Source organism: Diplotaxodon limnothrissa, linkage group LG19, assembly GCF_057381915.1.
Source record: "Diplotaxodon limnothrissa isolate DT_005_m linkage group LG19, D_limnothrissa_male_GT1.1, whole genome shotgun sequence".
Lineage (NCBI taxonomy): Eukaryota > Metazoa > Chordata > Actinopteri > Cichliformes > Cichlidae > Diplotaxodon > Diplotaxodon limnothrissa.
The window spans coordinates 33,290,496-33,306,843 of NC_140614.1; the positions used below are offsets into that span (position 1 = coordinate 33,290,496).

The 16,348-nt window shown below is 39.5% G+C and overlaps 3 protein-coding genes across 5 annotated transcripts; 1 reads left to right on the plus strand and 2 right to left on the minus strand.

The window, feature by feature from the left end:
- Nucleotides 1-1,075: 1,075 nt before the first annotated feature.
- Nucleotides 1,076-8,377, minus strand: tslig1 (tRNA splicing ligase complex subunit 1). The gene is made up of 7 exons (XM_085342940.1): nucleotides 8,241-8,377; nucleotides 4,003-4,027; nucleotides 3,791-3,912; nucleotides 3,587-3,669; nucleotides 1,835-1,887; nucleotides 1,601-1,637; nucleotides 1,076-1,483 (listed from the first exon to the last, which is right to left on the minus strand). The coding sequence occupies exons 1-7, from the start codon at nucleotides 8,320-8,322 to the stop codon at nucleotides 1,397-1,399; spliced, it is 489 nt and encodes a 162-aa protein (XP_085199066.1). The 5' UTR covers nucleotides 8,323-8,377; the 3' UTR covers nucleotides 1,076-1,396.
- A 423-nt stretch (nucleotides 8,378-8,800) lies between these two features.
- LOC146612652 (histone-binding protein RBBP4) lies at nucleotides 8,801-13,430 on the plus strand. The gene is made up of 11 exons (XM_085343640.1): nucleotides 8,801-8,902; nucleotides 9,319-9,466; nucleotides 9,557-9,702; nucleotides 10,436-10,609; nucleotides 10,714-10,829; nucleotides 10,959-11,119; nucleotides 11,215-11,341; nucleotides 11,421-11,498; nucleotides 12,033-12,167; nucleotides 12,711-12,821; nucleotides 12,956-13,430. Exons 1-11 carry the CDS (start codon nucleotides 8,887-8,889, stop codon nucleotides 13,016-13,018), a joined length of 1,275 nt encoding a protein of 424 aa, XP_085199766.1. The 5' UTR covers nucleotides 8,801-8,886; the 3' UTR covers nucleotides 13,019-13,430.
- Nucleotides 12,870-15,920, minus strand: LOC146612653 (syncoilin-like). 3 transcript variants are annotated; one of them, XR_014904953.1, is made up of 6 exons: nucleotides 15,765-15,920; nucleotides 15,070-15,533; nucleotides 14,295-14,705; nucleotides 14,101-14,225; nucleotides 13,926-14,020; nucleotides 12,870-13,049 (listed from the first exon to the last, which is right to left on the minus strand). XR_014904953.1 is itself a non-coding variant. In XM_085343643.1 (5 exons), the coding sequence occupies exons 2-5, from the start codon at nucleotides 15,523-15,525 to the stop codon at nucleotides 13,981-13,983; spliced, it is 1,029 nt and encodes a 342-aa protein (XP_085199769.1). In that variant the 5' UTR covers nucleotides 15,526-15,533; nucleotides 15,765-15,920; the 3' UTR covers nucleotides 12,870-13,980. The 3 variants fall into 3 exon arrangements, 2 of the variants coding, with proteins under 2 accessions (XP_085199769.1, XP_085199767.1); XM_085343643.1 differs by having other exon boundaries at nucleotides 12,870-14,020; nucleotides 14,101-14,222; XM_085343641.1 differs by having other exon boundaries at nucleotides 12,870-14,020.
- Between the last annotated feature and the right edge of the window lie 428 nt (nucleotides 15,921-16,348).

Genomic DNA, 16,348 nt, shown 5'->3' on the forward strand with positions numbered 1-16,348 from the left:
CTGACAAAATCAACCAGCACAAAACACAAATGATCTTTGGGTTCTTTAATCTGAGTTTTAAAATTAGTATTCAGATGACAAAAATAAAGAAACTTGAAAATAAATTAGTTCAGACAGTTCTCACAAGCATACAGCAAACACCACTACACACCATTTACCCACATCTACAATAGTCTGGATTATGATATAAGTTATTGTAAAATGTCAAACCAAAGTTTTGAAATTCAATACATACAAACTGTCCAGTGCATCAGTCCAGAACATCATCAAAACAGACCACACGGGTTTTCAAAGGCCAGCTCCGTTTACAAACAAATAATAATATAATTTGTAATGATTTAAGCTCTCAACTATCAGCTCACACATCACACATGAATGAGTCAGTTCAGGTTGAATTTTCGGAGGTGCTTGGTGGGCACTGCAGCAAGAAGAAGCTATAATATCAATGCAGATAATGTTCTTTCTCAGTTATCTGAAGCACTACAGGATATACAACATCCCGTTTTAACACTCTATTCTGTTTTGCCTGGTATTTGTATTTAGTCAATGACCAAAACAGTTCTCTTATACATAGAATACTGCTGCCTGTACTTTCCGTTATTCATACAGGCAGATTCCTGGTATTATACCGCTTTGTCTGAGATATCTATTGAAAACAAGCTTTGGACGTGTCTTAGAAAAGCTTTGTTCAGTTACTCTCTGGAAACAAGACAAGCCCAGGCATGAATATCCTGATGTCTAATGCAGGGAAGTGTTTTGTAGAATACGCTCATCTTACATTTGATGTATGAACAGGTTTAAACAGTTCAAAAAGTAGACGCAGTGTACATTTGGAATATTTTGCTGTGTTGAACTCAGTAAGTTGTGCATATTTTTTCCAATTTGATATTCTTTGCTAAAATATGGTGATAAATGATGACCTTTTTGCACTTCTGTCCTATTTAATCGCAACACTTCTATAAAATACTTAAAACTGAGATTTTAAGTTGAAAAACAGGTGACTCAATTGTATGTCAAAGGTAAACATTTGCTTATTTATTTATTTACAATGAGATATAATGCATCAACACACCTTCAAAACCATCACACATAAGAGTAATAATCTCCTAAAATGAAAATTTGAGCTTAAATTTGGTAATTGTGACTTCAGGTGCACAGTTCAAATTCAGTGTATTCCCTCCAAATAATTGATATCCCTCACAAGTCTCATTTAAATGTAAGGCTAATTTTACAATTCTTTTTTAATAAATTTAAATAAAGAGTTGAGCTTACATGCCCCAAAAAAGACAGTACTAATCAAAAATCAGTGCGCTGAATTAAAAGGCCACTTAAACTGGTCATGTAGACTTCCCACTTTTACTGAACCATTGAGTGTGAGCTTCTTCTCGCAGTTGTATCAGATATCAATGATGGCAAATATTTCTGGTTTTTCTTTATCGTGGATTTGCATTGCTGAATATGTGATGGCTTTCACCTCAGTTCCCTAGAAGGACAACAAATGACATAAGTTACTGTAGTTGCATTGTAGTTTTGTAGCATTAGTTATTCATTTTATGTATTTCTTCTAATGAGTGTCATTTTACTTCTTTGTCTGGCTTACCTGTGGGTGCTTTTCCAGAGAAAATTCTTCGCCCCACCTTTCATAAACCAAAGAAAAATAAAGCAAAGAAAGTAAATTAAAACTTTTTTGCATGTCCTGATCAAGTTTGACCTTTGCCTTAAAAACAAATTACAAAGTTGTTCCACATTAGCTCGGGTTTGAATTGTACGTAATACTTTTTTAAAATAAATATCAAGATAACTTCAGTGTTATTGAGGAGGACCCCAAACTTACCCAATGGAGCGAATCTTGAAACGCATTCTGTCAATATGTAAAACTTTGACCTCCTGATGAACAGATATGACAAAATTGTTAGCACTTCATAAATGTAGCAACTTCATAACTGTAATGTAAATAAGGAACAGTAGCAAAATTACTTGCAGCCTATTATATTTAGAGATGGTGATTATATTAAAAAAAGAAGGGAAAAAAAGATAATATTACCAGTTGTTTTGGGTAAGTTCATCACCACATTTAAAACTAAACAATCATGATCTGATTTAAGTGCAGAGTTTCAGCTTTAATATTAAGGAGTTTAACCAAAGTACAACATTAGGAATTACAGACATTTTTATCCACAGTCTTCCATTATCAGAGGCTCAAATGTAATTGGATAAACTAAAATAAAATAAAATTGCTGCTTGTTTGTGGGTCTCTCTGCCTTCAATTTTATATTCAGTAACTGAAAAGCATGCTCAGCTGGTTACTGACGTGGCCATTGAAGAATATCCCATTTCTGTTTCCTTAAGAAACTCAATTTGCACTGTGAAACGCAGAGTCTGAGCAAGGTGTACGGCCCTGTACACTAAAAATTCATCCAGCTGTTTCTATCAGCAGCCACACCACCAGTACTAACTAGAGGCCCAGTTGAACTGGCAGTCCTACATGCTCATGCCATAACATCGCCTCAACTATGTTTGACAGATGATGTGGCATCTGTGTGATCATGAGCTGTTTCAGTCTGTCTCCTTACTTTTGTGAGCAGGCTCTTTGTTTTCTTTTATGTTCTGATCTGATGTCCTTGTTGCTGAGTGTAACCAGTGGTTTCCACCTTGCTGTAAATCCTCTGTTTCCATTCATGAAGTTGTCTTTTGATTGCAGACCTTGACAATGGCACGCCTACCTCCTCGACAGTGTTCTTCTCTATGTGTTGTGAAGTGGTTTTACTTAATCCAAGAAAGATTTCTTCAATCATCAACTTTAGTTGTCTTCTGTGGTCTTTCAAGGCTTTTGATGTTGCTGAGCTGGCCAGATGATTCATTCATTATTTTACAGAATGACCACATTGTTGATTTGACCACTTAAAGTTTTTTTCCATTTCCTTTTTAGGTTGTTTTTTTTTTTTTTTCCAGACTAAGATGGCTTCCTTCACATGCGTCGACCACTCTTTGGACCTCACATTGAGAGCTCCAGTAAAAAGCTATAAAATGCAAAAATAAACTTATATAATCAAATCCAGACCATTGTAGTCATTTTGTCTTGAAGTAATCAGGAAGAAGGCCTCAACAGACCACGAAACAGCTTGGAAGTCAATTGTCCAATTACTTTGGAGAATCTGAAAATAAGCGACTGTGTATATAATTCTTGAATAGTGATGCCGTATTTCTGCTAAACCCTTGAATTAAAACTAAAGTTGCTTCGGGGAGTGTATAGAGGCAAAATGACAAAAACAGGGTCAAAATGCTTATGGATCTGTTTCATTGGGCCTATAAAAATGTGGCTTGACATAGAATTTGGAGATGGTTAAGATAGCAATACATGTTGCTTTCTGTCCTGCTTTCATAGAAATGTATGAAGTCTATATTATTTTTCCGTGTCAAGGAAAGATTTTATACTTACCCATTTAAGTCATAATTTATATCAAAACCGATCTATTTTATAAAGGCTCAGGTCTCAAATGCTTTTGCAAACAAAAACAGATATGCAATCAATGTAAATAAGTTTAAAGTACATGTTAAGTAATACACAAGTGACCAAGATACTCACCCTGGGAATAAAGAAAAGATCTGCACTAAACTTGTATAACCAATCATCTAGGAAGTGGAAGAGAAGCGACTCCATGTCTTCACCTTTTAGGAACAAAAACATACACACAGACTTTAGCTGATCTGCTCTGCAAACAGCCAGACTGAGACAGGTAGAAAGTAGGTACAACTGGAGTCGGTTGAAATCTTGGTGACAGACTCTCACCCTCCGACTCCACTTCAACTGTATCTATCGGTTCCACCGTCTCTGTGTCCGTCATGTAGCCGAACATGCCCATGGCACACTGCTCAAAGGCTTCCTCCAAGGAGTCTCCCCAAGAGTGAATTCTTGGAAAAGAAAAAAGAAGGGGTTTTTTTTGTTAAAAACTAAGAAAAAAACAGAGGAACATGGTTTTACTATACCAAAAAGGTACTCACTGTACATCTGCTGTGTGATCCAGGTCTGAAACGATTTAAAAAAAAAAAAAAAGAGGCGATATCATGAGTTGACTGAATTAAAGTCCTAAGAAAGTCTTGCCAGTGGCAGCAATCCTGAAATGTCTCTAGGTACTTATTTGAGCATTTATTTTGAAGAACTTAATTAACTTTTTTTTTTTTTAGGTAGCTCTTTAAAACTACAGAATTAGACCCATGATGGAGCCTTGAGGTACACCGCAAGTTTGTATTTGTATGTACCTTTATTTTGAACATGTTAAAATAGTATAACAACAACAGTTGTAAAAAGAGACAACAAAAGAAAAACAAGAGATTGGTGTAAAACTTGATGGGTTTGTAGCCTCAAGATTAGTTTTCTTGACATGACATGAAGAACGCATAATTGCATCTTTAAAGTAGACTGGCAACCTCCATACAACTCTGACATAGAAGAACTGGGTGGCTCACTATTGTGCACATTAGTTCTCAGGGCCCTATTTCAGGAAGCCGGTTTAGAAAACTCAGAGTGAAAAACGATACTCAGGGTTGAGTAACCCCGAACTGTCCAACTCGGAATATTCGGTTTCAGAAAGGCTGATAACAATTAGTTCAGTCAACGCGGAGTTGCTTTAACCCCAAGTTAAGCGCGCGCACGAGGATACATAAAGCCCTGATTAGTGGAGCACAGATTAAGCGAGTCACCATGGAGACGGAGGGAAAGAAGGCGCGGTCAATGTATTTTACAGTGCTTGAGGCCGAAATTCTGATGGCAGCATATGCCGATAACATGCAAATTCCGCGGAAAAAAAGTAACACAGCCTCAGCTGCAAAAGAAAGGGAGCATGCATGGCAAAACATAGCCGACAGAGTCAATGCGTGAGTGTTAATTTAAACATTGATCTAGGGATTTCCACCCATTTAACACGTTATTTTATTATATTATTTTTTATTTTTTATTTTATACATTTGATTTTGTGATGTGATTTGAGGGCAGGTGCAACCCAACAGGCCCCAAACGTTCCTGGCAGCAAGTAAAAATGAAATATAAAAATATAGTCCAAACAGGTAAGGTGTAATTGTATTATGAGCCATAGTGCTTGGTCTGTTTGTCCGATGTAAATCAATTGCAGTTAGAGGCTACATTAATTTTCTTTCTGTAAGCACTTATTGAAATTATCTGAGCACATTACAAGTACATATTTGCTTACTCTGTATGCTCAAATGTGACCCGTTATAGCCAACAGAAAAAAAGCGGAGGCCCGAAAAACAGGTGGGGGTCCTCCACCACCACCACTCACAGAGGCTGAGCAGTTGGCTTCCACATTTGTGATAATGTTGGCAGCATCACATATGATCTTCACAGTGCAGAGAACACAAATTAGCATCCATTACTATAATGAAATAATTTGTTAGTTTGAAATGCTACAGGGAACTATGTACCTGTACATTAATGCTGTGGAAAGACTTCCTGTTCACATAGTCTCCTTCATTTACTGAAGGAGCAATGATTGGAATGTGAGTGCCATCTATACAGCCAATCACGCCTGGGAACCCTGAAAATAAATGTAAAATTTAAGTAGTAGTTCAAGTATCACCACATCATGAATTAAGTTTCGTTCATCCTGATACCTGCAATTTTGTGGCATCCCTCTTTGATGAATCTTGTGGGTCTATGACCGGGGAACACCACAGACGAGTGCAGGAGACGTTTCAGTGCAACTGTAACATTCCTGACTGATGTAAGTATCAAGCGCTGTAAGTATTTTACAGCGCTTGAGGCCGAAATTCTGATGGCAGCACATCAGAATTTCGGCCTCAAGCGCTGTAAAATACATTGACCGCGCCTTCTTTCCCTCCGTCTCCATGGTGACTCGCTTAATCTGTGCTCCACACAGCAAATTCAAAAGTGTTAAATGTTTCGGTGTTAATAGTCTTCTTGCAAAAGTAGAGTTAATTTTACTCTAAGCAGAGTCACATTCTTTTAATGTAACTCTGAGGTGTAAAATGATAGTAGTTAAAATCGAGTGTTAAAAATGAGTGTTTCTCTGTCAAATCTGGAGGTGTTACAATGGAAACATTAACTCTTGACCTCCTAACTCTGAACTCCTACAGGGGCTATGACACCAACAGAGTAAATTCACTCCGCCCCCAGCACGGCTCCAATCGAAGCTGAAGCGAAGCCGTTTCAGAACATTTTGCTCTACATATTTGAGTTGTTTGCCCTGCTTGGTAAGTCATTTTTTCAAAGATTGTTTCAATTATTATTATTAGCTTTTACTTCTGTGGCTCTTTGGAGTTGAGACAAAGCTGTGTGAAAGGCATTAGCCATGTTGCTCGCTGATAGCATAACATTCTGTTTTAGCTAGCTGAAAGGTATTGTTTGCGGGCAAATACCACAGCCTTGAAAAAAAGCTTGCATGTGAATTTTCAGTCAAACTTTTGGTCAAATACACCTAAAACAATGTGTAGAATGTGAAATGTTGGTATAATGGTGCTACTTGAAGCCTGAAAACGATCGCCCATTAAAAAAAAAAAAACGAGCAAACAGCAGTAGCAGGCGTCCTGACTGGATTCTACGTTAGCATTTAGATCCCTCCAGAGTTTTGTGCACACGGTTTAGGTAAAAATGAAGAAGGTTGAGGTTTTACATTTAGTTCAGTATTACCTGTTGCCTGTGTCCTTGGCTTTTGGGAAAATACTTTACACAAGTAATGGCTCAAAAAGGATTCCTTTTTTTTTTTTTTTTTTTTTTTTACTGTGCTGCAATTGTTTACTGGATTATTTGTGCCATTAATTAGTGTCAACTAATTTTTATTCAATCTCCGCACAGGATATGCTTGTGAAGATGGAATATGGGGGAGAGCAGAAGTGCGTTGAAGTTCCACAGAGGGATGAATGAAGGACATGCATATTGTATTGAAGAAATAAATGATGAGAATGCTGTTATTTGCATTTACCATGTCAGACCTTTTGACAAACAAAATTCTAATGAAAGTGAGAACATGTATACTGTTACATCTTTCAGAAAATGTTTTGAAATTGTGGTGCACAGTTCAGAATAAATGTTTTTCAAAAACCATTGCATCTTTTTAGTAAATGTTTATTTCCAAAATAAACTTCTAGAAGTTCAGAACAGTAAAATTCCCGCTTTTTAGAATGAATTAGAAGATAACTCTTACGTAGTTAAACTAAAATACTCTTTGAGAGTTAATATATAAACTCTTAACACCAAGTGTTAAATTATCAACTCCAGACAGATTTGGTGTTTAACACCAAATCAGAGTTAACGTACCAACTCTCCAAAAAGAGTTAAATTAACACTCTCTGGTGTGGACCCATATAGACACTTTAATAGTGTTGAAATCAAATCCGACAGTGTTAATTTGGACATGCTGGATTTGCTGTAATCAGGGCTTTATGTATCCTCGTGCGCGCGCTTAACTTGGGGTTAAAGCAACTCCGCGTTGATTGAACTAATTGTTATCAGCCTTTCTGAAACCGAATATTCCGAGTTGGACAGTTCGGGGTTACTCAACCCTGAGTATCATTTTTAACTCTGAGTTTTCTAAACCGGCTTCCTGAAATAGGGCCCAGGAGACATAAATAGGAAGTTGGCAAACCTGCTTTTTTGTTTATAATTGGCCACATTTGTTGGTGATCAGTTAATCAGGTGCATTTGATTAACAGCACCTACCTCCTGCTTACCTGAAAGAGTAAGGTTGTACTACATTTTTCACAGGACTGTATAGTTTCGTGAAAAATAAAATCTCTTTCACACAAATGTAAAAAAAACTGGACATATTAAAGATCTTTTTTGAATTTGAATTTTGAGACAAAATTTAACACGAACAATCCTTTTAGCTCACTGAAATCAAAATTAAACTAGACTTTCTGTGACGTTGTTTTGATAAATCAAGTAATGGTAAAGGAACTATTGGCATTGGAAGTCGGAGTTTTCATTTCCCACGTGGAATTTTCAACTGGAACTCAAAGTACGATCGGGAAGAAAAATCAGGATTTGTTTTTCGCCTTGAGAACACAGTTTGTTTGTTTATTTTTCGTTCAAAAGCACCGCTCCCACACGTTTATGAACAGAGCCCAGTTATAGTCGGGGTGATTGTTGGTGGTGACATGAGGGGGCGGTCCAGCTTAAAATATTGACAACTCGGAAATTTAGACTTCCATTGAAACCAGCATCGTGGTTGGTGCTCCGACTTTAAGTATCATAACTTCGCACTTACATTCATATTTCTTGTTGATCGGCGGGTATTTGGATTTGACAGCTTCCTGTGCTTCTGTCAAGTCTAACACACGATCGTCCATTGTAGATCGAAGCTTGTTGAAAAAGGCAGACGTTTATCTAGACCATGTCCGTGTGTTCTTCTTGAATTTCCGGGCAGGCTTGACTCACCGTACTACTTCCGTGAAAGACGAAGAACACTTATTTTTTTCTTCGCTCTCTTTTTTCATTGTTACACAATGGATATATTAACAGAAATAATTAAACAAATAATAAATTGTAAAAATTACTAGCAATAGGAACCTCTAGAGAGTTTATAGAGCATATACGCGTATGTATATGTTATAGAGCTAGTCCTTGCAAAACAGGGCATTCAGCTGTCATGAAAAATGGCCAACTTATTCAAAACGGCCTAAATACTACCTATTATTAGTAGTATCGTTATCGTTTGCAAATACCGGAAGTTACTTTTTTTGGCACAGCACCGGATGTGTCGTGTAACGACTTCCTGTCGGTTTTGTCGTCGACTATGATTGGCTAGGCGCGTTCTATGGAGTTGGCGCCATTGCGAGTCGTCGTGCTGTCTTCTGAGCGCTCTCCCTAAAAATTACTTATTTTGTCATTAGTAACGGTATTATAACCACGCAATGGCTGATAAAGACGGTAAGGACGTCTACGTTTTTTAACGAGAACGTTATTTATGTGTGTGTGCTGTCGAGAGTGACAGAAAATGCGAATCAGGATGTAGCGGTGGTGGTTGGCGCGCCAGCCAGCATCACCTTTCATTGTTAGAAAGCACTCAGCTAGCTGTTAGCTGATGTTAGCATTAGCTGCTAACGCGCCGGTGAAAAGGGTTTTAAACCAGTGCAGTCAGATATACTGCCCCACTATAATAATCTTCAGAAAGACTGTATTATTTATTTATATGGGCGACAGCTGCTCTAGCATTGTGTGCTACTGTTACTTTATTGATAAAATCAGCTAAAACGCTAGGAAGGAAAAGATTTCCTCAAGTAGCTGCTGCATATGTTTGTAAATTTGACTATAACGTAGCCTTGTGTTAAATGTTACTGTTGCAGCGGCTTTTGATGACGCTGTGGAGGAAAGGGTGATCAACGAGGAGTATAAGATTTGGAAGAAGAACACCCCTTTCCTCTATGATCTGGTCATGACCCATGCTCTGGAGTGGCCAAGCCTCACTGCTCAATGGCTCCCAGATGTCACCAGGTAAATGGGAGTTGTGCAACACCTTTTCAGGCTCCAAGTCACAACAAGATACTGTAGCAGATATGTAAATATCATGCGATATGTCCACAGACCAGAGGGAAAGGACTACAGTGTGCACAGGCTGGTTCTGGGGACCCATACTTCTGATGAGCAGAATCACCTCGTAATTGCCAGCGTTCAACTGCCGAATGATGATGCGCAGTTTGATGCTTCACACTATGACAGCGAGAAAGGAGGTGAGAGCATAAAAAGTCCACTGAGAACCTATGTTACAAGAGCACCACCAGTAAGAGGTCATAGAATAACTTATAGTTTCCTAGTGTTCTCAAGGGATCTTTACATGCAAAACATGGAAATAACACTTATAAATAGACTAATTCACATGCCTAAGCTGGTTTTGGATGATATTGATTTAATCGATCTAATCCAACTTTAGCACAGTAATACTAGTACACTTCCACCAGAAAATGTTGTTAGACCTGGTGAATGCAGAGGGTTTGGAGGACATTTCAGTAGTCTTTTAATTCTGCACATTGTTAATGTAGCGCTATCCAACTCCTATATAGCTTATTGATAATTGTGTGATGGTGCAGAAAGAACAACATTGTTGGCTATGGGCAACTCTGCTCACAAGAGGAAGGAAAAGGAAATAACGTATGTAACAGCATGAATCAAATTTAACCTCATTCAACGAAGCAAGGGCAATAGTGAATGTCAGCTGAACAAGTAGAATAGTAGGTTACGTACTTTTTAAATCGCTTTTTTAAAGTTCTGTAATATGTTTATTAAACATTTTATTAAGAGCAAAACTGGTTAACAGGAACATTGGGCATAAATGACACACTACGTAACTTAAGGGTTGCATTTTTTGTCTAAAAAAATACATAAAAATCCCTGGTGCATAGGTCACCCTAAAACCTGCTTCATGGAATGGAAGAGCTTCATGTATCTGTTGTCTTTTTATTTCAGAGTTTGGAGGTTTTGGATCTGTTAGTGGGAAAATAGAGATTGAGATCAAGATCAACCATGAAGGAGAAGTGAACAGAGCCCGATACATGCCTCAGAATCCTTGCATCATTGCCACCAAGACCCCCACCAGTGATGTGCTAGTCTTTGATTACACAAAGCACCCCTCCAAGCCGGGTAGGTTTGCAGAAAGAACACTTTTTCTTGCATAACTGCATATCATGTGTCGCTACATTTGAAGCTCTACAGGCTTTTTAACACTGACATTATTTCTGTTAAAGACCCTTCTGGAGAATGCACCCCAGATCTCCGTCTGAGGGGCCACCAGAAGGAGGGCTATGGCCTCTCATGGAACCCAAACCTTAGTGGCTGTCTCCTTAGTGCTTCTGATGACCACGTAAGAAACCTGTCTTGACATGCCTGCCTTATTCTTGTTAAAATGATTTTTTGTCTTCTATCACATTACAAATCATTTGTTACTTCTTTTTTTTCTTTCTTTTTTAACATTCGTCTGTGCTCTCTGCAGACTATATGCCTGTGGGATATCAGCACAGTTCCCAAAGAGGGGAAGATTGTGGATGCCAAGACTATCTTCACAGGCCACACTGCTGTGGTGGAGGACGTCTCATGGCACCTTCTCCACGAATCGCTCTTTGGATCTGTGGCAGATGACCAGAAACTCATGATGTAAGCAGCCTCAGCGATGACTCATTAAAAACAAAGTTGTTGTTCAGTTTCACATTTCTTCCTGACACTGGTGCTTTTGTCTGTTTTTGGAACAGTTGGGACACGCGGTCCAACAACACCTCCAAGCCCAGCCATGCAGTGGACGCCCACACTGCTGAGGTCAACTGCCTGTCTTTCAATCCTTACAGCGAGTTCATTCTTGCCACTGGCTCTGCAGATAAGGTGAGGTGTCTTTCTTTCAGACAGTTACAGTGAAATAGCATCTTGATGCTGTACTGAATTGGCCTCCTTTTACTTGCAGACTGTGGCTCTTTGGGACTTGAGGAACCTGAAGCTGAAGCTTCACTCGTTTGAATCCCACAAGGACGAGATCTTCCAGGTAAGAAGTGAACTTCCTCGCAATAAATCTGTAGTTGTTGTTGTGCAAACTTCGGCTTGAATGTTTCAGCTCACTAACTGCATTGTGGAGTGAGGCTATTTAGGCTGAAATATGTCTCTGGTGAATAACTAGCTTTTGGCTACAAAAGATGAAATGCAATTGCTATTTATGGTATAATTAAGTTAACAAAAAGATAAACTGTCAGGAAGTTGTTTGCTGTTACAGTTGCATACAAAGTCAATACAATGAGGTGAACTGGTGGAAAACAGTGTTGTCTGATGCAGGAGTTAAAATTTTTCAACTTTGGGAAAAACATTTTTGAGAAAAAGGATTGTAGGACTTTGTAGTAACTTGTGAAAATATGTGATGGTGAATTGTTTAAAGCTTTTGGTTGTACACTTGCTTGTACCCTTGGAATTTAGGGTTGAATATTTAATTCTTTGTATAGATATAATATTTACAATTATATTCACCAAAGTACTGCAAGGGGGGACTTAATTGCAGAGGTTTCATATCCACATCTTTTTCCAACAGGTTCAGTGGTCTCCTCATAACGAAACCATCCTGGCCTCCAGCGGCACCGACAGGCGGCTCAACGTCTGGGACCTCAGTAAGATTGGAGAGGAGCAGTCACCAGAGGATGCTGAGGATGGCCCTCCTGAGCTGCTGGTGAGTTGTGACAATGAGCGGTGGTGATGATGCAGTTTTTCTCAACAAAATGAGCATATTTGTGGTGACGTCAGAGGCTCTATGCACCCACACTCTCCAGTAAGAGTCTTGTCCAGCAGATGGATTATAGCTCCACCAATGCATGGACTGCAGCTGGTGATGATAATCATTGTTCTGCTCAGCAGCCTGAGAAATGTCTACTGGCACACGAACTTCTCCACCTGCTGCAGTTTGTAGTTAGTGTAGTGACCCTGCAGCTTGCAGCGGCTCTGTAGAGCAGTACAAGGACTACTGTCACCAAATGCAATCCATGACAATAGAGTTGGAGTCCAGCAAGCTACATGATTTTTCTAGAGAGGCAGTGGTCACTGCCTTAACAGTGACTTGGTTGGTCTGTTAGTAAGGTACCACCACACTGGAAGAGCATGCCTAAGTCTTTGTGTAGGAAATACTGTAATCTTGCTTTCAAACATTGGCCTTGTTTTATTTTTTAAGCTAAATCTCGATCATTGTGCTAAATCTTTCTGCTTCATTTCGTTTCAGTTCATCCACGGAGGACACACAGCTAAGATCTCAGACTTCTCTTGGAACCCCAACGAGCCGTGGGTCATCTGTTCAGTATCAGAGGACAACATCATGCAAGTGTGGCAGATGGTAAAGGCTTTGTAAAGAAAACTCGATCAGTTACAACACAGCGAGGATTTGAATAGTAAAGTGCATTTATTATTATAACATAGAAGAGCAGTTACATTAAAAATCTTTTATTTTTTTGGCAATTATATCTGCAGGCTGAAAATATCTACAATGACGAGGACCCAGAAGGTGCCGCAGATTCAGAAGTCCAGGCATGAGTCCGGTCTCCACGTGTCTTCTTCTTTTGACCTGCTCATTAAAAATGGATCCGTTTACCAGCACTGGGTGAAAAAGCAGTCTTTTTAAAATACATTTTGAGCAGCAGTGTTTTGTAGAAAATAAAAGAATAAAATGCTGCCATGTCATCACGTGACATGTTTAAGAAAAGGTCTCTAATGATCAGGTTTTTAGATCTTTTTAGTTTTTCGAACTGAAATCTGACTCGTGATGAAACCACAGACATGTTTATGATCACCTAAGTGTGCATTTTGTTGGTTTTATTTCTTCCATCTTGGTTAGTTGAGCAGAAACATTTCTGTGGAAGATCCATTTTTAAATGTTATTGTACATACTGTAGGTTGATCCTTTTAATTTGCCTGGTATTTGTAGTATGAAATTCCCCCAAATTGTGTTGTCACTTGTATGTGTTTTGTTTTTCTCTCTGCATTTTCTCTGCATCTGATCTTTTGTGTACTTAAGTATATTCATATAAAATTATTTACAGTAAAGCTGTTTGCTTTGTTTTCTTGGCACAACATTTTAGATGTTAAGTTGGATGTGAGCGAGTAACAAGACGCTTGCATTAAGTAGACCGCATTTTCAAACATGTAATGGGGTGGCTGTAGCTCACCCATTACATGAGCAGGTCATCCACTGATTGGAAGGTTGGTGGTTCGATTCCTGGCTTCCCCTAGCCTACATGCCAAATATCCTTGGGCAAGATACTAACCCCAAATTGCTCTCCGATCCATCGGAGTATGAATGTGTGTGAATGTTAGCTATATGAAGCACTTAGAAAGATGTGCTTGTGCAAATGGGTGTGAATGGGTGAATGCACAAGTTGGGTAAAGTGCTTTGAGTGCTCAGATGAGTAGAAAAGCGCTATAAAAGAACCAGTCCATTTACCATAATGTCAGCGTTGTGATTTGGTCTCATGTCTTATGTCTCGGGAAATTGAAACTTATGACTCTTCCTCTGTAATGTCACTGAGTTCACAGCCCCTATAAGAAAATAAGTTTATTATTCATTTATTATCTTGACTTTTACTAAGTTAAAGCAGAAATGATTGGGATAAACCCACCTCAGAAATGTCAGCTCTGCTAAAAGGCCATCTTTAAGATCTTCCAAGCCTTTCTTCGGTTTTTTCTGAACCTCAAACTCCACTTCTAGTTCTCTCAGAGTCTTTCTTAGTTTCTCCACAGTCTTCTGCATAAAATAAAAACATACTGTCATCTAGTTTTACTGAACATCTGTTCTATCCAACCTCTCTTGTACCTTATGTTGTGCAGTGCTCTCCTGCCACTCTGTCTCCAAAAGAGTGATCCTCTGTTCCAGACATGATCTCTGCACCTCCAGCCTCTGTATCTCCTCTCTCAGAGGCTTCAGCCCGGCTCTCAGGTCCACTGCCTGCTCCCTGGTTTTTCTCAAAGCTTCCTCCCCAACCTGCCTTCTCTTCAGCAGAACCATGAGGCGAGGCTCGTACCAGCCTTCCAACATCTTCACACTGCCACTGAGCCTTCGCTGCAGTCTGATGGAGGCCTGGCGACACTGGCTGATGTCACTCATGGCCCTGGGCCTGCAAGGCTTAGTGGCCTGATCACGGAGGGAATTGAGCTGGTTCTGGTGGGCGTTTTCCAGCTGCACCAACTCCTGGGTCAGACTTTGAATTTGAGCCTTGAGTTCTTCCTATGAAGAGATGTAAAATAAGAATGAAAAGTATTACATTTGATAATGGAGGCTATTTTTATCTGTGGGTAAAAACATTCAACAAATAAAAGGATCCCATATAGCAAGAGAGTGGAAATGGAAACTACCCAGTAGCTTAGTTGGGTACATGAATTTATCTGATTGCTAATTTCTCTATAGGGTGCAAACAGTAGCTAGAACTAAAACAACAAGAACTCATACTCATGATACTCAAATAACTGAAAATCAAACCATAAACAAGCTGCAGCCATGATGACCCCAAGTTTTATATGATGTTGCTATACTAAGCAAACCTACACTACAGAAGTAAATCATCATTAAATGTAAAGCCTGTGGTTTCTACCTGAGTAACAGCAGACTGAGCCACCTCGTACTCCTGCTCGGCTAGCTTCACCTGGCTCTGGATGCAGTCTCTGGTTGTGGTGAACAGTTTCCTCTTTACCTGTTGCACATCCTCACAAACCGTAACATAATCCAGCTGAGCCAGAGCGAGAAGCTTGCGTGTTCCCTCCAGCTTCGCTCTCAGGTGCCCCACAACTTGCAGCATAGGTTCCTGCAGAACCAGAAGCTCCTGTATCAGCACATCTCTTTGCCTCTCTAGATGGGATACTCGCTGTATGCAGTACTCAAAGAGTTCACCCAAGCTCTCCATGTCCACCTGTTCTTGAGCAAATCTACCTAGTGTTTCAGAGTCTGTGCGGTTGCTCGGTGAGATATCTTCAGAAAATCTCAGTTGCACATGTGAGTCATCAGTAGATAACATGAAGTTCCCATCCTGTACTGAGCTTTGATCATCCATGAGAGAATCTAAGAAAACAAGGCGAGAGCCATTAAAAACAACACCTGGTAAGACTGTGGTTTTCAAAACACTTATTCCTTTACAGATTGTTAAGAGGAATGAACTGTAAAGGCAAACACATCAATCATTCTGATAGCTGTTAAAGTTGAGAGGCCTGTCCTAAAGCTTCACACTACAGAACCTTTCAACCTGTCAAATAATTAAAGAAACAGCTTTTATTAACATAGATGTGTACTTACGTTAACTGGCAGTCCGACTAAATGTTCAGGCAGTTACTGTGTTAGCACGGTTTTCTGTTAGAAAGAGGTCTGCAGTGTCTGTCTCCAGGAAAACGGAGGCACACTTTGTGTTTATTAATAACACTGAAGGCCTGGGAGAAACTCTATCTAAGACTCCCTCATGGGCTCACAAACTGTGTCAGTGCTGGAAGCAGACTCAGTGTGCTCTGGATGTGGCAGTTAGCGCATGTCCGGACCAGCCCGGGTGCCACAGAGAGCTATATTTACCCTTCTTCACAACCTGTTTCAATGTGTGTTTAAGAAGGTAGTGACATCATGGTGGAAAGCTGAGCTGAGCAATAACTTTCCACAAGTGTACCCCAGACTACCTTACAGGCAAAGGTGTCGACATTAGCAGGACCATGCATGCTTTTCAATTAATATCTTCCTCCAGGACTCAGCTCAGCTGACCAAGTTTGCATGGTTTATGTAACAGTATTTGTTTGAGGTGTTTTGCATACTGCCTATCACACTCCTCGCAGACAAGTGGAAACAAACACACACTCAGACATGTGAATATGGATTTAATGAAGGAGGTGATCGGA

Bases quoted from the DNA above. Each gene is read 5' to 3' on its own strand.
- tslig1 (XM_085342940.1), bottom strand. From the start codon at position 8,322: ATGGACGATCGTGTGTTAGACTTGACAGAAGCACAGGAAGCTGTCAAA. The intron at 4,028-8,240 runs GTAAGTGCGAAG...AAATCGTTTCAG, and splicing joins GATCAACAAGAAATATGAAT to ACCTGGATCACACAGCAGAT. The intron at 1,888-3,586 runs GTGAGTATCTTG...TCTGTTCATCAG, and splicing joins ATCTTTTCTTTATTCCCAGG to GAGGTCAAAGTTTTACATAT.
- LOC146612652 (XM_085343640.1), top strand. The intron at 11,342-11,420 runs GTGAGGTGTCTT...TTTTACTTGCAG, and splicing joins CCACTGGCTCTGCAGATAAG to ACTGTGGCTCTTTGGGACTT. The intron at 12,168-12,710 runs GTGAGTTGTGAC...ATTTCGTTTCAG, and splicing joins ATGGCCCTCCTGAGCTGCTG to TTCATCCACGGAGGACACAC.
- LOC146612653 (XM_085343641.1), bottom strand. From the start codon at position 15,525: ATGGATGATCAAAGCTCAGTACAGGATGGGAACTTCATGTTATCTACT. The intron at 14,226-14,294 runs GTACAAGAGAGG...TATTTTATGCAG, and splicing joins AGAGCACTGCACAACATAAG to AAGACTGTGGAGAAACTAAG. The intron at 14,021-14,100 runs GTGGGTTTATCC...ATTTTCTTATAG, and splicing joins GCAGAGCTGACATTTCTGAG to GGGCTGTGAACTCAGTGACA.